Genomic DNA, 19,260 nt, shown 5'->3' with positions numbered 1-19,260 from the left:
GACCATTCGAGTCAATGGATTATTAATCAAATCAACGTTGGTTCAACCATCTGGTCCGATTTTCAAAACCATGAGACAAAATTAAAGCCTAACCTCAATAGCGAAGTTCATGATAAAAGTCATAATCCAAGGGTGGTGATTTGATGACATCATCATTTCTCATATTATCATCGGGAGATGTTCCCAATGCACAACTACAGACTACTCTGATGATAAGGGGGTATTGGTATGAAAGAATGATTTTATTTCTTAAAACAAAAAAAAAAACAATTGCCACATCATCAAAATCATATCGACATGAACATGAAAAAGGAAAGAAGAATTACAGGAGATGATGAGAAAAGAAAAAGAAGTGATTGATGCATGCATTTACTGATTTTGGATGTACAGTTCGCCAGTTCGGTAGCTGCTAAGGCTGCGTTTGGTTGGATTGTGATCTTATTTGCACTATACAAATGTATGGGAGATTAAGAGTGCAAATGAAAAATAATGTAAATTTTGATTTAATTTTGTTTTGGATTTTATTTCATTTTGTTTCACATTTTTTACTTCATTTTACTGCAATTAAACAAAATAAGGTAAATTTTGGAACAAAAATAAATCAGAATTTGCATCCATATCATTTGCAATATCATAATTTTGCATTAGTGTAAATTTATTTACACGGCAACTAAATACAACCTAAATAAGTATATAAAAGAATTTCAATTACATTGGGCTATGGTTAGGGTTTTGGTCCGATAAATCCATTTTTTGTCTTGTATCAATTTTTTGTATTAAGTACCTCGTCATTTGGTCTGAGCTGGGGGCAGATTAGGTGTCGAGTTAATTGGGCCGAGTTGACTGGGCTGAGCTAGGTAGGTTAGGTGACAAGCTGACTAGTGTGCCTAGCTGACCAGAGTGCCAAGCTGCCTATTAGGTGACGAGTTGACCAGAGGGCCGAGTTGCCTATTAGGTGTAGAGATGACCAGAGTGTCGAGCTACCTATTAGGTAACGAGCTGACCAGAGTGTCGAGCTGACTAGAGAGTTGAGCTACCTGGTGGCGAGCTGGATTGATTATTGAGCTTCCTAGTTCCTTAGAGACCTACAAGGAATCAATGTTAAAGGACCCAGGGTGGCTAACACGGCGAGGTCACTCCGATGCTTAAACCAGTACTCTCATAGTAGACTACAAGCTAAAAATCACAAAATATGAGAGCTAGAATATGCTTACTTGCCCCCCCATGCCATTGGGGTTGGTGCCTTTATATAGGCATTGTTTGGCGTGGGTTTCACGCATCGTATCCGATATTTCTAAGAAGTCGTTTTAGTGGTCCGAGATTCTCTGAGGAAACCGCCATGCACATTGACCACCCTCCGGATCGTTCGGCATGTGAGCCAACTTCCAAGGATCGCACCAAGGCCAGGCCGCCAGGTCGCACCAGTGCCAGACTGCCAGGTCGCGCCTGTGCCAGGTTGCCAATTCGCATCAAGGCCAGGACACCAGGTCGAACCAGTACCAGGATGCTAGTTCGTGCCAGGGCCAGGCCGCTAGGCCGCACCAGTGCCAGGATGCCAGCTCGCACCTATGCCAGTCCGCCAGTTCACGCCTGTGCCAAGGCCAGATCGCACCAGAACCAGGCCACCAGTTCGCGCTTGTGCCATGTGTTACAATACCATTAGAGGGCCAAATTCACCCTCATCACGATCCATTGAAAATTTAACAAATTTCGTAGCCCTAATTCATGAATGTACTTTAAATGGGTCCCTCTAGATGCTTTAATATTAATTGAATATTTTGGTCTGCCTAATTGAAATCCAAAGTCCGGCAACATACAATAAATGTATACCTCCTGAAAATATCTACTAATGATGCAAACTTTTTTTTCCAATCAAACTATGTTCTTTTTAACTTTTTAACATACAATAAATGTTTTGGGTATGATTGTCGTTTCAACCGTCATTTTGGAGCAAGGAACACTAATTTGATGATTCTAGAAAAAGTCTCTCACATATACATTTTTAAGATATGACTATTTCAATTATAAATAACCTCAAATACTAATTACATGCCCATTTATATTGCTTAACCCTAAACATTAACAGTAATGATACTAAACACAACATAAATAATGATGCAAACTTCACGGCTCAGTTTGCTTGCATTGCATCGGTGTAAAAGCATGGACGTGCAAATATGATAGGTGTAAATTCTGCTTTACTTTTGCTTTTGAGATTTGACTTTGTCATATTTGTTTGTGAGAATAAAATGTTGTCAATGGAGGTCAGAAAAGAGTAATTTGTATGGGAATACCTAGGAAGCAAAAGTAAACCATATTTGTATGGAAATGGCCAAGCCTTGAGGTAGTCTGAACCCAGTCCAATTATATACATGTATATAAGCACATATAGACACATATTTGTATGCATGCATGTATATATGCATAATTTTTTTTTTTTTGTTATAAAACATACATATATACATACATGTATAGTGATTTTTAGTATGGACTACTTGATCAACCCGAGTGCATCAAATTTGTGTGCTAGCTGCTAGTTGGGCTTAGGTTGGGTAGTTCAAGATTGACTTCAAACTTGGGCCAGGATTGGCTTTAGGCCCAATTCTTAGGATTGGGCTTGGGTTGAATTAAAACTTGGCCAAAATCTTGCCCGACTTTCCCCCCTATCTCTAAGTTCCCTTACCATTTGGGCCCATTGAAGTAATCCTTAGTTGTGAGCCGTGGATTGGACCAGATGGTTGGAATATCTTTCAGGTTGCCTAGTTGTTAGAAATGTTGAATTTGTATACCTACCTCAAATACATGAATTACACCTACTTATATATATATATATATATATATATATATAGTAAGTTTTTAAGATCATTGTGTTTCAAGGGGCTTTGCCCTGTTATTTTCGCCATTAATTAAACCCTTTTCTAGGTTTTAAATTGTAATTTTTAACATTTATTACAAATAAAAAATATAAATTAATCATAAAATAATATTTATATACATATATTATATTTTAAAATAATAAAATATATAAATTATACATACTTACACAAAAGATTTGATGGAATGGCACAGTCTGACCTATTTGACTCAAATGGTCAAACCGTTGACCCATGACTCTTAAGCCGCGTTAATATTTAAAACATTGATTAAAACAAACAAAACAAAATCAGATCTTAAAAACCCAGAATTAACACTCAGCCCATTTAACCACAAGTGCACTGCAAAACAAACGAAGACCAAGTGATTATTTCTACGTCAGGAGTCAGGACCAAGCTACAGCTCCACCTAAGTTGGTCCTCCCTCCAAGCCCACGGTTCATAGGAAAGAGGGTCCCCTCTTTCAAAGTCTCATAGATAATATATATGAAACTAACGAGTCAGTAGAGATAAGGCCGGCCACATTTAATTACTTTCCCAATTTCAGTGTTATTTCTTTGTTTACTAATTATTTCTTCGTTTACTAATTACTACAAAGTTTAGGTCCGCCTTACCTGAACCCTGCCCAAAAGTGCCAATTTCAGTGGACTGGTTTTGGGCAAATATCTATTGGGCTGAAAACGATCCAAGTACCATTCCAAATCCACTGTATCTTAACCGCGATTAATTGAACTCTGGCCCATTAATCCAAGTGTTTTATTCTTGGTAGTTCACCAAACCATTGTCATTTGTGTTTTCTCTCGAATGAGTATATGCCACCTCTCGCTGTTCCCGAGTTCTGCACTGTGCATAAAATATTTTTTGATGATGAAATCATCAATTTTGATACTGTCATGGAGCATTGCAGGATGTGCTGTGGGGCGGAAATGTGAAGTCAGAATTTGCAGCGACGCCCCATATGCACATATTAGTGTATTGAAAATATCTCCCAAAATTATCAATGGGCAAAAGATTTTCTTAATACACGGTTGAGATATGCTGTGGGGCGCCCTCTGTGAAGCGCATATGTGAATTCGTTCGAATCAGCGCCCCACAACATTGGACGGTGATTGTTGAAAAAGGAGCAAATAACCACAGAAAAGATTCGAAGTAGGATTAATCCATTTGTGGCGAAGGCGATCGCTTGATTTTGATGTGAAATCTATTATCATTGGTACTATAATTTCTTTCAAAAAGTTTTGCACCGCATCTTGTTCCTCGGTGGGCTTTCGTAGAGAACCTTCCAAACACAAATAAATTAAATAAGCGTAGCAAAAATATAAATAAATAAAATAAACTTTGGGAGATTAAAAAATAAGAAAAATTCATATTTTTGGTGTTCAAACATGCCAAGGAAAAAAGCACAAAAGACAATACAGAAAAGGAAGACCCTGACTGTTAGCCGCAATTTCTGCAACTTGGGCCTGGTTTGAGGTTAACCTAAGACTAAATATTTTGGATTTGGGGTTGGGCTTCAGTTGAAGTGCAGCCCAATTAAGATTTACTTATTTATTTACATAGTTTGGGTGGTTAGTTGAGAAACGGAATCTTTCTCTATTTTAGAAGGTTTTTGATACATTATTGTTGTATTGTTGGTTAATACAAATTTATGAAAAAATGAGTATTCTTTTTTTTAAAGAAAAAAGGCAGCCTTTCATTGCAATAGTAAGATATTACTGTACATGCGGTTATAATACTGAGTTGTGTGGTATCTGATGCAACGCAATCTGGGCATTCCTAGCTGGCGTATGCTTGGCTCCTAGCTGGCGATGGACGGTACCTGAGAATAGGAAGGTGAAGGATTCCCGGGGAGCTCACTCGGTGGGAATACTCCGATACTTAAGTTAGAACACTTGAAAGAGCTGTAAATGATGCAAAGAAAGTTAAGAGTGCAGATAACGCTAGATAAGTAAAATTCAAAATTCCTTTGCCCCTTCGACCCTAGGGCCTTTAAATGCAGATGTTCTTGTCAAATCGAGCGTAACCGCCACTAGCCCTCTGTCGCAACCGTTATTTTCCAGGGCTACGCAGGTAACTGTTGCAGAGTACTGCCCAATCGGATGAGAGACACGACCCGGAAAGGACAGACACACCACCACTTGTCAAGAAACGTGAGTGTAGCCTGCCGGGCTAGCAGGGACTACGTCGTTAGTCAGGAGACGTGATGCAGTCTGACGGGTACGATTTCGTTAAATAAGAAGCTTCCTGAGAATGCCGTGTCGCTTAACACCGAGCTGCTTTGTAGCAAGCTATCCCATAGCGAGCTACTCTGTAGTGAGCTATCCCATAGCGAGCTGTCTTGCAGCGAGCTCCTAGATGTGTTTCGAGGTGATTCCGCCTGAGGTTGCCTTTGGGGCAGTCTTCTTGCCTAAGTGTTGGAGCGAGCTCATTCTCCCAGCTTGCGAGCTGGGATAGACTTGACTTAGAGTATTCCCTTTCCACATACCGAGGTCCTTGAGCTCACGCTGTAGCGAGCTCATTCCATGGTGAGCTGTAATGTAGCGAGCTGACCTGCGATGACCTTAACGAACTCGTTACTCAGTCGTAGCCAGACTGTCATGCTGAGTTGTTGCTTATGCAGAGTCACGTCCACGTGTCACCTTCTAAGGAGATCGGGTCAAATCACCCTCCATCAATATCCTAAGTTGACCTTTGCATGCTATATATCCTAACGTAGGAGCAGTTCTATTTAGGTTTCTATTTATATGAACAAACAAAAGTTGATCAAAAGTAGACAAAAGCCTTTAAACGTGAGCATAATGGAGCTGATTGATCCAATTTTTTTGGTTGATTTTTGTCTTGTAAAAAGACGACCAGCCAGAGTGAGTTGCTTAGGTAGAATGGAACTTACTGCTTTCACTTTCAAAAAATCGAGTTGTAGTAGTGTTGAAGAGCAGTTGTTGAGAAACTGAGAATTGCAATGAATAGGAGGGACGAGTCGTACCATTTGGTCACTCTCCTTAAAATTGCATTTGCCCTTACAGTGTATTTGGGTGAATGCAAATCGGTTGCCAAAATAAAACAGCCCACAGGCTATTGTTAGGTGTGCTTACCAGACCTCCGTGAACCACTCAAAAGTGATGCTTAGAGACAAACAAACAACAATAAAGAGAAAATTATGCTATGTGTTCTATGCCATTGGGTCGACCAAGACTTTATTTATAGAGTGCTTTCAATCACCCAAATAGACATAGAGATTGTGTCACTAGAACAAGCACCAATTCAAAGAGACATAAATAGATGAGGAAGAAGACGTTTAAAAATTAAATTAAATTAAAGTTCAAATGAAGGTGTGCATAAACCACACCCTCGCCCTGATCCAATGATTCAAATTGGGGTATGCATGTGTAAAACACACCCCCAACCCCCCTCACATACATATAATGGATATGGTCCTTTCCTCTCCATAGGGAAAGCAAGCCTATTAATATATTCAAGTCAATCTATTTCCCAAGCAATATGTGACAAGAGATCTTCACCAACATGTACGAGGAGTAGATAGAGAAAAGACCAAAAACAAAAAAAAGAAAAAGAAAGATATAAAATTCTTAAAATTTTAAATATCCCTCCAAGACTATATTTTCAACTTAGATATATTACTCTTTGTAGCTGCTTTTAAACCTTGAATTAGAGCTCTGATCTATGAGTCATAACTATCGATGGCCCAACAGCACTCTCCTTTGGCAAGAGTACTTGTGCTTTGTGCTTCCGCTGGGGCATCCGAGGATGAATCCTATTCCTACATGACCTGTCATTACATCATATATGTGTCATTTTAATTGCGAAAATTAAAAGAAAAACCATAAATCAGAAATTTATATTAATTGATGAACTCAATACAAATTTGTATTAACCCTCAATTAAAATAGAAACGGCAATTTATAATTTTATATTGATCAACACGAAACGTTTTCGATAAAAATATTAAAATGCAACACCAATCAATATACACCCCTTAGAATTTAGAGCACAAACGCAGGGTGGTTGGCACTGTCACCGCATGGACGATTCTCTCTCGACCAATGATCCGCCCTCTTTATCTGGTTCTGATTGCATTTTCATGTTTCAACTGTCCGGACTCCGGAGGTACGCGATGGATCAAACGGTTTTGATTAGCCAGGTCAGGTCAGGTGGCTCTGTTCTAGGAGAGACAATGATCTTAAGTGGGGCCAAACAACGACGACGACACTGCAATTAATTTTAATTTATTTTTTGACGCCACGCAAAATTTTAATTACCACCAAGGTACTTTGCAGTTAGTGTATACGCTGTTTTGACATAGCAAATGCTAACAAAAAGCCAACGATCGAAGACCATCGTCAATCAATCGACTTGATATTATTTATATATTGATTTGTGAATTCTAAGTTGTAACAACAAAGAGCCTACATAAAACATAATAGCCGATAGAGGGATTACAGCGTTTCTCTGAGCACGACATCAACTTGTTCAAGCCGCAGAGGGTGCGGGGATGTAGGCCATCTCGGGCTCGGGCATGGCTGCCATGATCGACGACTGCCTTGAGAAGGTCTCTTCCTCCGGAACGGAGTCCTCCACCTTGAAGTCCAGTGACTCGTCGTTGTATATATCCCACCATTTGGCCACCAACATCTTAATGTCCTCTCTGTCCATGTTGGCTTCTTTGCCGGTATACCTCCATGGCTTGGATCCCTATTTAACAGGAACAGGGAGAATTAAGGGAGAAGAATTTTAATCAATCATATTAAAACAGTCAGTATTTTGGATGGATTAACCGAATCAGTTCATCATCGATCAACCGATTAACTTAATTGAGATCGGTCGAGAATCAAGTGTTGTGAGTCTTGTGAGGCATATTTGCAGGAAGAACATTATATATATATATATATATATATATACTAACCGCTGCACAGTAGTGGACCACCTTGACTTTGTCGAGCTCAACGTTCTCGGGGTGGCGCCAGAGCATGGCCAGGACCAAGTTGTAGACCAGAGGGATGGGCTTGTACATGTTTTGGAAGAACATGTTCAAGAAATCCTATCAATTCATGGAAATTAACATGCATGAAAACCTTAATCACACAGGCCGATCAAAGCAGTCCTATATATGAACCAACGTCCTAACTGACTAATTAATTAACTCACTTGCTCGGCGAAAGGTGTCGGCGGTGTAATCTGCAGAGTCTGAAGAAGATTTTCATAGGTTAAATGGGAAGGCTCGAAGACGAACATCCCAGCGTTGAAGTACAAGGGAGGTGGTGAGCCCATCTCAGCCGGCCATGTCACCTTGTCGGGGCACTGTTGGCAGTAGCCAATGGAGTACTGTGGTGAGTGACCCCATGTCTTCTCGCAAAAACAGTCCATCACAGCGTACAAGTATCCGTCTGGTCCATCGAAGAGGTGATCTATATTGTCGAACACCTGAATATCTGCATCCAGGTAAACCATCTTGCTGTACTCTTCAAACTGCAATCACACAATCAACCGTCCCCCACTACTTCATAACTGGCTTAACATATATAAATAAAAGAAAGAACAAGTAAACAAAACCATTCACTTACATCCCAGATACGTAGCTTGGAGTAGTTGATGACATAGTAAGCCATGGCAAACTGGATTTGGTTCTCAGGAGGGTAGATGGGCTCGATTTCTCGGACGATGCAACCTTGAGACGTCAAGATCTCACGGTGTTCTTCGGGGACATCGGGCAAGATGGCCACCACCAGAGGGTACGCACTCTTGACCTTGCGCAGACCCTTGGCTAATCCAACACCTCCCTTCACGTAATCACCTTTACCGGCGAGGAACGTCACGTAGGCCCTCTTGGAGTATCCCCTGTTGGGAGTCGCGACCTTGCCGCCGGTGCCTGTGAATGCATCCACCGGGACTCCTGGGGCCATGCTTTCAAGTTCTGCGATTAAGGGTTGGAGTTGGAGGAGAAGACGACTTGGAAAGCTGCTGACAATGTCCTGACTCCTGAGACTGAGGTGAGGTGAGGAGTGTTGCGAAAGTAAGCCAGCAACGCTGAGGACGCCAACCTACTCGCCTTTTGTTCCTGAGCTCTACAATGGCTCCCCTAAATAAGCCTCAAATGAGGACTAAATTTATGCCACTTGGGCTTTTACGATTTTTCTAATGTTATTATTGAATGGACGTGGAACGAATGGGAATGTGGTGCAGCCGACCGTCGATCTAGCCTTATCATCTGAATAAATGGACAAGATTTGATGAGGTCGTCGTTTTCTCTCGAGGAAAATGTTAAGAAGCAACGTAGCATCGACTGGAAGTAACATTATGCAAATCCTGGGCCGTGGCTTCAACCTTCAACCCATTCAATAGATTCTAAGAGGAATGCTAACCCTACCACTACCAATCGTTTTAGTGGTGGTACACAACACAAGACACGTGGCGGATAAGCCCTGAATTGCCAACTGGACAGATTTAACAGGAAGAGGTGTAACCTGTGGCAGATTTACCACGTGGCAAGTGAAGTAGAGCGAGAGGGTTTAAGCGGTTGATCTGCCCAAATTGACGGACATACATTAAAGTGTAGGTAATAGGAGGAATAGAGTATAATTTCACTGGAGGCGACGGGTGAGAGGCTGGCGCTTCTGCTGCTACTAATGCGACGATGACGTTTACGAAAGTAAGTAGAGATTCTTCAGGGATGGCTGATGGGGTGATCGATGGCGATGCTATTGCTCGATCGTAGTAATCTATACTGGCGGTGGCGAATGGATTTGCTTTCCCAAGGAATACGGCAGCGGACGCGTGCAAACTCATCAAAGACTGCTGCAGTGCTGTCTCATTTGCGAAACAGAAGAGTAGTGCAGCCAGGGAGAGAGAATGTTCGAATATACTCTCCCCAGAAAGGGACTAAAACACCTGTTCGACGAAATGCATACAAGAAAATACAATCCACCTGCGGAGAATCTTACCTCCCCGCTCAACAAGATATATAGCATCGGTTCAGCTGTGAGCAATATATGCAGAATTCGTAGTAGACAAGCGTCATTAATTATTATCCATTTCTATCTACCTGGTTTCATTATTTGGGTGCAACTCGGTTTGCTCTGTTAGACAAGCGTCTCAACATTCAGGCCTGTTGTTGATCATGTCTGGTTTTTGTCATTACTTTTTTTTAAGAGAGTTAGTTGAGTTGGATTGGATTAGTCAAACAATTGAAAATTCAAATCAAAATCTCACATATTTGAGGATATAGGATGATTAACTGACTGAACAATGTTTCAAAGCTTACTCTAACAATCTTTTAATGAATTGAATACTTTCAACATGCATATCTCACGGTTGAGGAAGTTGAGACAACGCATCATCGGTTATAGACTATGTTTCTCCGATGACATAATCATCTTGGAACCAGTCAAAACCCTACTCTTACGACACCATTAATTAATGATGTATGTGGCTTAAGTAATTAGATACGTTATATATTGAGTCCTTAGCATCATTGAATTAATATTAAATGAATTACTTGTGAAGCAAGAATGAAAATATGTGCACTATCCAGAACAATAGCTGGTTGTATCGGGGTATAACCACAACCTAGTTGAGTCGCGAGTGAACTCATCCGAGTTTGTCGAGTTTTTAGCGCATGCTAAGCCACAGATAATGGGTCCAATGGTGTTTATGGTACTCCTCTGATAGAGAAACTAATTGTAAGGGTTTCGAGATGGGAGAAAAAATAGTGGCAATAACTAGAAGTTGAAAGAAGCCACGTGCAAACATGAGAGGCTGAAATTGGTACAGATAACAAAATACCCATCCCTCTCCACACCAAATATCAGACAATACCACCAAAACCAAGTAAGCGTGTCGTGTTGCTGAATGCAGAGTCATGAGATCACAATTCTGGGTAGTGAGTGGTGGGTTTATAACTTTTATGTAATTTCTGGGTTTGGTTTTGTTGAAGGAACGTAACACTCCAAAAAAAGTATGAAATATCTGGTGCAGTGGCGCCTACAGGCTACAGCTACGACAGGTAGGGGATTTGTCTATGGCCTGCTAGGAATCTGGAACAGTCCAGACTCAGAGACATGTAGGAACTAGGATGGATCATCCACCACAAACCACACTCAGTAGATTTCTTATTACTTTTGAGTTTTGAACAAGGTAATTAAAGAAGAAAAGGAGTGGACTACTAACTTCTGGTAGACGACGTGCAGCATCAAAATCAGGGCCCATTTGGGGATTTGAGATCTTTTGCCAGCAAAATACATTCCAACCCTCTACCAACTTGGCCCAACGCCACACATCTCATATGAGATTGGATCCCAAACATAAAAGTGTTTATAGGATCTTCCATGAACGAGATGATCCAATTGAGATCATGTTAATAGAGAGTTGGAATGTGTTTTGTTGGCAGGTGATCCGGACTCCCATTTGGCTGGGCTGGATATAGAACCAATCAAGATTGATAATTTGATAGGATGATATTGATTCCGTTTTAGTTTGGTTTTAGCTTTTAATTGTGGCTGAAAAGTAGCCCTACCCTAAACTCGCTCAAGTCAAATCCCCCAACTCAACTGGACTATCCTACCGGCTGCCGTGGGTGTGATTCAAAGAACGCCTAATCGAGATCACGTTGGTGCCCCAGAGGACGCCTCACATGCACATATCACCGTGCATTATGAACATCTCCAGTATTTATCATGGGAAGATGTTCCAGTACAGGGTGGGAGGTGCTGTGGGGCGCCTATCTGATCTCCTAATCGATTGGTGCAGGTGGTACTAACACCCCTGTGCGACCCACCAATTTGAACGTGTGATATCGTATGACAAAGATGGGATTCTTATTATTGGAAAACTTCAATTCCTGAAAGCAAACCACTTTGCGCTAAAATTTGACCCATTTGATCCATACCCCCAATGCGTAGTTAAGGAGGCGTATGATGGTAACGATTAACGACAGTAGCCGAAAGAAATAAATAGAAAGAATTGCAGAGAACTTGGTTACTAAAAATAAACAATAGCAGAGAACTCGGCGTCCTCCACAGCTGAATCCTCAACCATTGGACCCGTTTCACACCTTGAATTGTATTTCTTGTTTTCCGTCCAAAAAATAAATCAAAACCATTATATTTGAAAACAGATTGTTTTTTCAAAACTGAAAATACAAAAAAAAACATGTTCTTAATTGTTTTTAAAATTTTGTTTTTGTTTTAAAATATGATATTTTTTGTTTTTTTGCCGACACGGCAATTCCAAAAACAAATAAAAAACAATAAAAAAGGCATTCATGTTAACACAACCTTAATTTGTAAATGTTTTTTTGTAAACAGGACAGAGCCTGCACCTCTACAGACCAACAGGCCACATGCCCACAGCATTGGCTATATGCAAGTACTCTATATCCCCATATGCAACGGTTAATACCCATTCCATAAAATGGCAAAGATGAAACAATTTCAATCCATGAGTATCGCCCCAGTTGAATTGCACACGTATCAATACTTTAAACCATGGCTACAAGCCTAATATAAATGCTATTCAGTGAAAAATATATGGCAAGAGCACAACAGTTCTTTTTCTTTTGGTTGCAGCTAACAGGATTAGCTAAAGTACATGAAAACCCAAGGCCAAAAAACCTTGTAAAAAGTATATTCAATCATCCATCCACCTATTACAACATCGTCACCAACAAGTCGTAAAGCGATATTAAGTCATCACCACAACCACAAGCCGACTTATCGCAGGAGGAACACCAAAAAAACCAAAAGAAAACTAGATAATATTTATGACTGAATCCATAAAACCCTTCCAACGATCCATAATCCTATATTTCAGGCCTGTAAATGAGAGAACAAAATAGACGTACAAATGAGTTACACGTAACTAAAAACTGGGGAATGGAGTCAAAACAGGTTAAGAGCTCAAAAACCTGAACGTATGTCCTCAACTTAGTAAAACAATCATCAATTTTGCCTCCAAGAGTACAAACTTAAAGCTCAGTTTGGAAGGAATACAAATACAAATATGTAGAGTGCAAAACTTTATATTTTGTATTATTTCTATGTAGTTGTACTGTACATATTTGTATTTCTACTCCTTCCAAACTGAGCCTAGATGAAATTCCTTGGCAGCCGTTCTCAACTTCTAATCCTATTGTTTGATTATTACTCTTTACTAAACTAGGCAAGAAATTTTGTTCATACACTCACCTTGTTAGCGATGTTGTTGGAAAGCCAATCCAACCCCTCATAAAGGCCCTCACCTGAGGTTGCACAAGTGCTCTGGATGTACCTGAAAAAAAAAAAGCCCAACAATATTAACCCAGCTGCAGGATTTTTTTAAAAGAGAATTACCAAATTCAATATAAAACTACTGCAGAAAATGAATGGAGAAATTTACCAGTGGCGTTGGCGGAGAGAGTGAAGTCCAAGTTTATCAGTTATCTCTGCAGCATTCATTGCATTTGGCAAATCTTGTTTGTTAGCAAATACGAGCAAGACAGCTTCTCGCAACTCATCCTGAAAGAAGATATTTGAGTCAGTCCATTTTTTCAAGTCTTTTCTACATCAATCCCTTTGGTCCATCCTACACAACCAACAGGCTTGAGGAGAAATGCGAGAATGTATCACTATAGAAGCTATGCAACAAAAGAAAGGCTTTGGCAGAGAAACAAACAGTAAACCAGAAGAAGATGATGCTAGAAACTCAACTCAGCAACATATATAAAGTCTAAGTTGCTATTGCATTGACATCACTGTCAACCACATTTTACTAGAGACCAACTTACCATTCTTGCATTTACTGAAGTTTACACTGCATAGCTTCTTATCAGTGCCATAGAATTCTTGTCTGAAGGATCTAATATAATTAGTATAGTGTTAGCTCAAGAGGGGGAAGGGGATTTGAAATATGAAAATTGACCAGAATTGTCCCGGATAACTTGGACCACCCATGCCCCAATAATAAATGAATAGTTATTTATTTATTACAATAAATAGTTGATTTATTTATTTTACAAAATGAAGTAAATTATTATCCATAGATTTTTATTTATTTAATTTACTAAATTATTCAATTAGTTAATAATTTATTTTACTAACAAATTATTTCTTTCTCCCCGAGCCTAATAATTTAGGGCTATCAATAGGTTAGGTCTGCGTTGGATTGGGGTGGAGCTAAATCTAAGTGGGATTAGGGGGGGTGTAATTTAGGGCTATCAATAGGTTAGGTCTGGGTTGGGCAGGAGCAGAGCTAGGAATTTTTTTATGAGGGGTGCCAAAATCTAAGTGAATTGAGGTAGGAGAAATAAATATGGGGGAGCAACTATTAGGGTGGGGAGTGGGGGAGTGGGAAAATATACATGAAGAGTGGAGATTTGTTGGACTGTAGGCAAGGATCTAAATATCGATATGCCAGTAGGGGCATATCAGGCGATAACAATAGTGTTTTCTTTATTTTCTTTTATTTTTTTTTCAAAACCAGTTCAGGGGGCGGTTTAAGGCTCCTCCACCCCCTGAATCGGTCAGAACCCCGATGCACCCTCTGTACGGGCGTATTGGGGAGCTCCCGAAATGATACGTATCGGCCGATATGTGTCGATACTTTGAACCTTGGCCATAGGGGGCCATGGTTCCTTGGGGTCCCCCTGTCTCCGCCCCGGGGTTAGGATTAAACCTATTCATAGCCCACGCTAGGTTTGGACTTTATATCAACGGAACATATTCAGGCTCAAGCCTGAGCATGACCGAACCATCGGGCCTAGATCTTAAGCCCAAGCTCGACCCCCATATAAAACCCAAAGCCTAGCCAAGAAATTGAGAAAAAAAAAGATATGTATTCTTTATTTAACAACAAAATTGATTTACTTATATTAAGCTGACTTCAAATTTGAAAATTTTATTTATTTATTTATTGTTTATTTTATTAAATTAAATATATTATTATCCATAAATTTCTATTTATTTTAAGTAAATCATTTTTCCAAAAAACTATTAATTAAAAATCTTACCTCTTGCAAATTCATTTTTCATATACAATAATTTAGCTTTTGCGAGCCCCTCCGCTTATATGGCCAAGAAGACAAAATCAAGTAGACGACATAAATAAAACAAAATGAAGAAATATAACTGAATTAAGAGAATTTTCTATTATAGAAAAGGCTGCAAATTCATATTGATAGTTTTTTATTTTTAATTATCAGTATTTCATTTTTACAAATATGCTTTTTATGGCTAGGTGAATGGGCCATAAAATGGGAGTAGCCCTCTCCCAAATCCAAAAATCCCCTAACCCTTATGAATGCAGGATTCAATCCCAGGTCTCCATTACAACCAGCCAGAAACTTTATCAATAAGCTAACTAGCACCTTCCTCTTCTATAAATATGTCATGCGCACAAATATAACACCAATTATTAAAATCATAACACACCTCATTCAGCATCCTGTGTAACTCATCCCTTGCCTCAACAACTCGATCTCTGTCATTACTATCCACCACAAAAATAAGACCCTGAGTGTTTTGGAAGTAGTGTCTCCACAGAGGACGAATCTATACAAGAAACATTAGAATGTTAATTAGTTAGATTGACACCACACTTCAGCCATAGACTCTCTCTAGTGATAAAAGGCCATATACATATTTGGAGCTGACCAATTAACAGAAACATAAGAAAAAGAAAACAAAGAAAGGAGGAAATGGAAAGAGCTTATGTGGGAAGGAAGCAAATTCCATAAATACAATTAGTTCCAGCATATGACTTTAAAACAAAGAACAGAAGCTCTTACCTTGTCCTGGCCACCAACATCCCATACGGTGAAGCTAATGTTCTTGTATTCCACCGTCTCCACATTGAATCCTGCAAAAGATATCAGATTGTATTACTAAAATGACCGACAATTACATTCTAACCGAAACAGAGAAGAGATAAAAATATATAATACATTGAGGAAAAGACAGGAGACACTTGCAAGATATCAAATTTCTCGTAATAAAAAACAACAAGAGCAATAAATCTTCCTTTTACACCTACAATTTTTATTTTTTGAACCTTATACATCTCCGAGTATATCAAAAACACATAGTATGACCATGAATTGATTGATGTACAAAGAGCTCAACAACGTCAAAAGTTGTAGGTCTGTAAATCTTGGGCTGACAAGCAAGATGATTCAGGTTTGAGTCTGAGAGAGGCCACTTTGTGCCAAAAAAAAAGGTCATGAAACATCCAATAGATATCATCAAAAAGAGAGCATAAGCTACTAATTAGACTAAGTTTGTTGTCATGAAATGAGAAGTTCTGCAATGGATCATCTTGTCCGATTTAAACAGAAATATGCAACATGTCCCCAAAATTTGGGGCGAGGGGGGGATATGGCTCATTTTCCTATTTCTTCTGACAGCAACAATCAGAAAATTTTATTAAAATGGAAAGAAATCCCCTACATTCAAAAAGTTTTGGAATGAAGGGAGAAGTACAAACACAGTCAAGTGCTGACATATAAGAAGCTCTATTAAGTAGCTAATTTTTTGTTACCCTTGATCTTGCTAAAGAGTCAGCAAGCTGTTGGAAGATCAGGGTGTCCACTCCAGCAGATCTTTACCCAATTTTAAATCTTGAACCTTGTGGCATGGTGGTAGCTTTCAGATTAGAAGGTTTTAGTCTATTCTGATCCTATAGGTTGATGAGACTCCACTTGTGCAAAGATGATGTCATTATCACAGGGTCTTAGGTTGATCGGCAGCTGTTGTTCCTGAGAAGGTGAAGGAAGAGGAAGACATATGTAGCCATAGATTTGTTGACTGATGGTGTTCAGGGTTCTGAAACCCCATCAGAGAGGGTATTGGTTGATGAGACTCCACTTGTGCAAAGATGATGTCATTATCACAGGGTCTTAGGTTGATCGGCAGCTGTTGTTCCTGAGAAGGTGAAGGAAGAGGAAGACATATGTAGCCATAGATTTGTTGACTGATGGTGTTCAGGGTCCTGAAACCCCATCAGAAAGGGTAGAGGAATGACATCTGGCTGAACATCTTGTTCAGATGGATATAGAAGTCAGTAAATTCTCTTCTTAGAAGGTTAGACAATTTTACTGTTTTCAGTTCATCTACTAATAATATTTCACTTAATCTTATTGCCAACGGTAGAAAACAAAGACAAATGGATACATGGCGAAAGCATAAATGGAAAAAAAAATAACTTACAAGTCTTTTTATGCAAATGAATTAGCACCCTTGGCATCATAGCCACATCCATAGCTCTATGTGTCAAAATTTCTCTTTTACCATTGCAAGCAAGATAACATAAATATCTATTAATATGTGGAATAACAGAAGGTTCCATCGTATAGCCTCTGGGCCTTAAACAAATGGAGGACTCTTGAAGGCTTCCCTCCCATATTGCTTCAAATAAATCTGAATTATGGGCCAGTAACAGTTTCTTCTTTTGTTTCCCCTTTTTGGTAGCTTTTTGATAATAAGATAAACGTGTCAAGATCCATGCACCAAAAAGCAGTTGAATCCAGACAATAAAATGACATCATAATGATGATTTGCATGCAACAACGGATACCAGATCCAAGGAATTTAATTCATCGTTACTTTCACCATTGCTTCACTTGCTTCTTTTAAGATCCAACATCTACATTATATAGAGAGAGCGGAAGTGATTAACGTGGAAGATACTTTTAGACTATTAACAGACAGATCTGTAGAAACATTGACGAATCCACATTCCACACTGCAATTCAAGATTTGCAACAAAATTATGCACAATTTAGTGCACGCATAAAAGTCATTTAGAAGTTAGGAATCATATTGACAAATAGAAGAGTCGTTTGGGACCAATAGGAAGGCACCATTTTAAAGAAAACTTAAAGAAATGGAAATTTTGAATTGGGTTAAATCCTACATTGAGTACTTACCAATGGTAGGAATCGTTGTGACAATCTCACCAAGCTTGAGCTTGTACAATATCGTAGTCTTACCAGCAGCATCAAGCCCAACCATCAGAATGCGCATCTCCTTCTTGGCAAAAAGCCGACTGAAGAGCTTCGTGAAAGTTAGCCCCATCCTCCTTGAGCTATGACGTCCCTCCACGGTTGAGACAAGAAAACAAAAATGAAATCAGGCAATGAGAAAACCAAAATGGGAACCAAAGCGATGCACCGCCAAAACATTATCAGAACCATCAGCTTTCTCAAAGAATCAAACCACATGATTCCAATAATAATTGAAAAGAAATCAGAACTGGCTAATTGCAATATTCTGAAGAGGAATTTGGAATATGAGAACATTCGAATCCAATAAACGATAAATCCTCAACACCTTGGCTAAAAAGTCATCAAATACATCTTATAAGTCTCAAATAAAGCCCAAATGATCAACCGAAACAGAACTTTGGGTAAAAATTCTGTTCATTCGAACGGATCTAAATCTAAAAGAACGATCCCGTATAAAGGAGAACAGGCAAAGCCCTAAGCCATCTCCATACAAGATATAAAGAACCTCACTGGGCTCACTTGAGAATTCAAATCCTATTCTGACGTTGTTTGGTGAAGAAAAAACGACATGACCAATTACATCTATTAGATCCAAAAGATCTCTAAATAATAAGGGAAAAGCTCCCCCTATCAACTCAATACAAAAAAATCCAAGCCTTCGGCTGTACAAAAGCACATTAGAATCCCTGAATCTACCTCCAGAAAAACTCAAATCGGAACAGAGATCATTCGAATCCTTGATTGGTTGATATGCTCTAAGGCATGCATGAAGGACTCAAAACAAATTCAAATAGCTAGTAGATCTGTCACTTAAGCTTAAGAAATCAAACAGAAAGAAGAAGCTTTCTGCCATCAAAATAAGCAACGACGATATACCTTCCGAAAACTTCACAGATGGACCGACTTCGCGAGGGCGAGGGCGAGGGCGAGAGAGAAGGATCACAACAGCGCGCAGAATGGGTGAGACTCAGAAAATGAGGAATGTGGATATAAAAAGAAATATTCCAGTGGGAAAAAATAAAAAGGAGAAGAGCAAATAGGAAAAAGACGAAGGATTGTTGTACTAAAATATCCATTCACTTTGATTTAAATAACGAGAATGTCCCCGCCATCGCCATGGGCAATGAAAGTTAGAAATGCTTGATCATGCGCCACTGCTTCGCGCGGGAAGCAAAATCTCGTCTTTGATGATGAGTGGGATTAAAGATTAAACTAGAACTGTTATATTGGAATTTTTCTCTCACCTGTCTTCCATGTTTCGTATCTATTTTATCTGCTCCAGCGCCTCACACGCACATCCTAACATCCTATCATGCATTGGGGTTTGGGAACATCTCCCGTACCTTCTAGTCAATATTCATGGGAGACATTCTCAATGTACAGTGGATCTGTATGTGAAGA

At 39.4% G+C, this 19,260-nt stretch overlaps 2 protein-coding genes across 5 annotated transcripts; both read right to left on the bottom strand.

The window, feature by feature from the left end:
* Positions 1-6,520: 6,520 nt before the first annotated feature.
* LOC148853880 (galactinol synthase 1-like) lies at positions 6,521-9,991 on the bottom strand. 2 transcript variants are annotated; one of them, XM_088982370.1, is made up of 5 exons: positions 8,453-9,002; positions 8,037-8,357; positions 7,795-7,929; positions 7,332-7,583; positions 6,521-6,660 (listed from the first exon to the last, which is right to left on the bottom strand). In XM_088982370.1, the coding sequence occupies exons 1-4, from the start codon at positions 8,789-8,791 to the stop codon at positions 7,362-7,364; spliced, it is 1,017 nt and encodes a 338-aa protein (XP_088838496.1). In that variant the 5' UTR covers positions 8,792-9,002; the 3' UTR covers positions 6,521-6,660; positions 7,332-7,361. The 2 variants fall into 2 exon arrangements, with proteins under 2 accessions (XP_088838496.1, XP_088838495.1); XM_088982369.1 differs by lacking the exon at positions 6,521-6,660 and having other exon boundaries at positions 7,232-7,583; positions 8,453-9,991.
* A 2,368-nt stretch (positions 9,992-12,359) lies between these two features.
* LOC148853879 (ADP-ribosylation factor 2-like) lies at positions 12,360-18,820 on the bottom strand. 3 transcript variants are annotated; one of them, XM_088982379.1, is made up of 7 exons: positions 18,736-18,820; positions 17,782-17,950; positions 15,646-15,716; positions 15,290-15,409; positions 13,260-13,378; positions 13,070-13,151; positions 12,360-12,697 (listed from the first exon to the last, which is right to left on the bottom strand). In XM_088982379.1, exons 2-7 carry the CDS (start codon positions 17,927-17,929, stop codon positions 12,692-12,694), a joined length of 546 nt encoding a protein of 181 aa, XP_088838505.1. In that variant the 5' UTR covers positions 17,930-17,950; positions 18,736-18,820; the 3' UTR covers positions 12,360-12,691. The 3 variants fall into 3 exon arrangements, with proteins under 3 accessions (XP_088838505.1, XP_088838504.1, XP_088838506.1); XM_088982378.1 differs by having other exon boundaries at positions 17,782-17,939; XM_088982380.1 differs by lacking the exon at positions 18,736-18,820 and adding an exon at positions 18,556-18,702.
* Positions 18,821-19,260: the final 440 nt, after the last annotated feature.

The sequence above is a fragment of the Nelumbo lutea genome, chromosome 4, assembly GCF_056320005.1.
Source record: "Nelumbo lutea isolate HS-2025 chromosome 4, American lotus-T2T, whole genome shotgun sequence".
NCBI classification, from domain to species: domain Eukaryota; kingdom Viridiplantae; phylum Streptophyta; class Magnoliopsida; order Proteales; family Nelumbonaceae; genus Nelumbo; species Nelumbo lutea.
The sequence above is the reverse complement of the archived record's forward strand: the minus strand, read 5'-3'. Positions and strand labels throughout refer to the sequence as shown.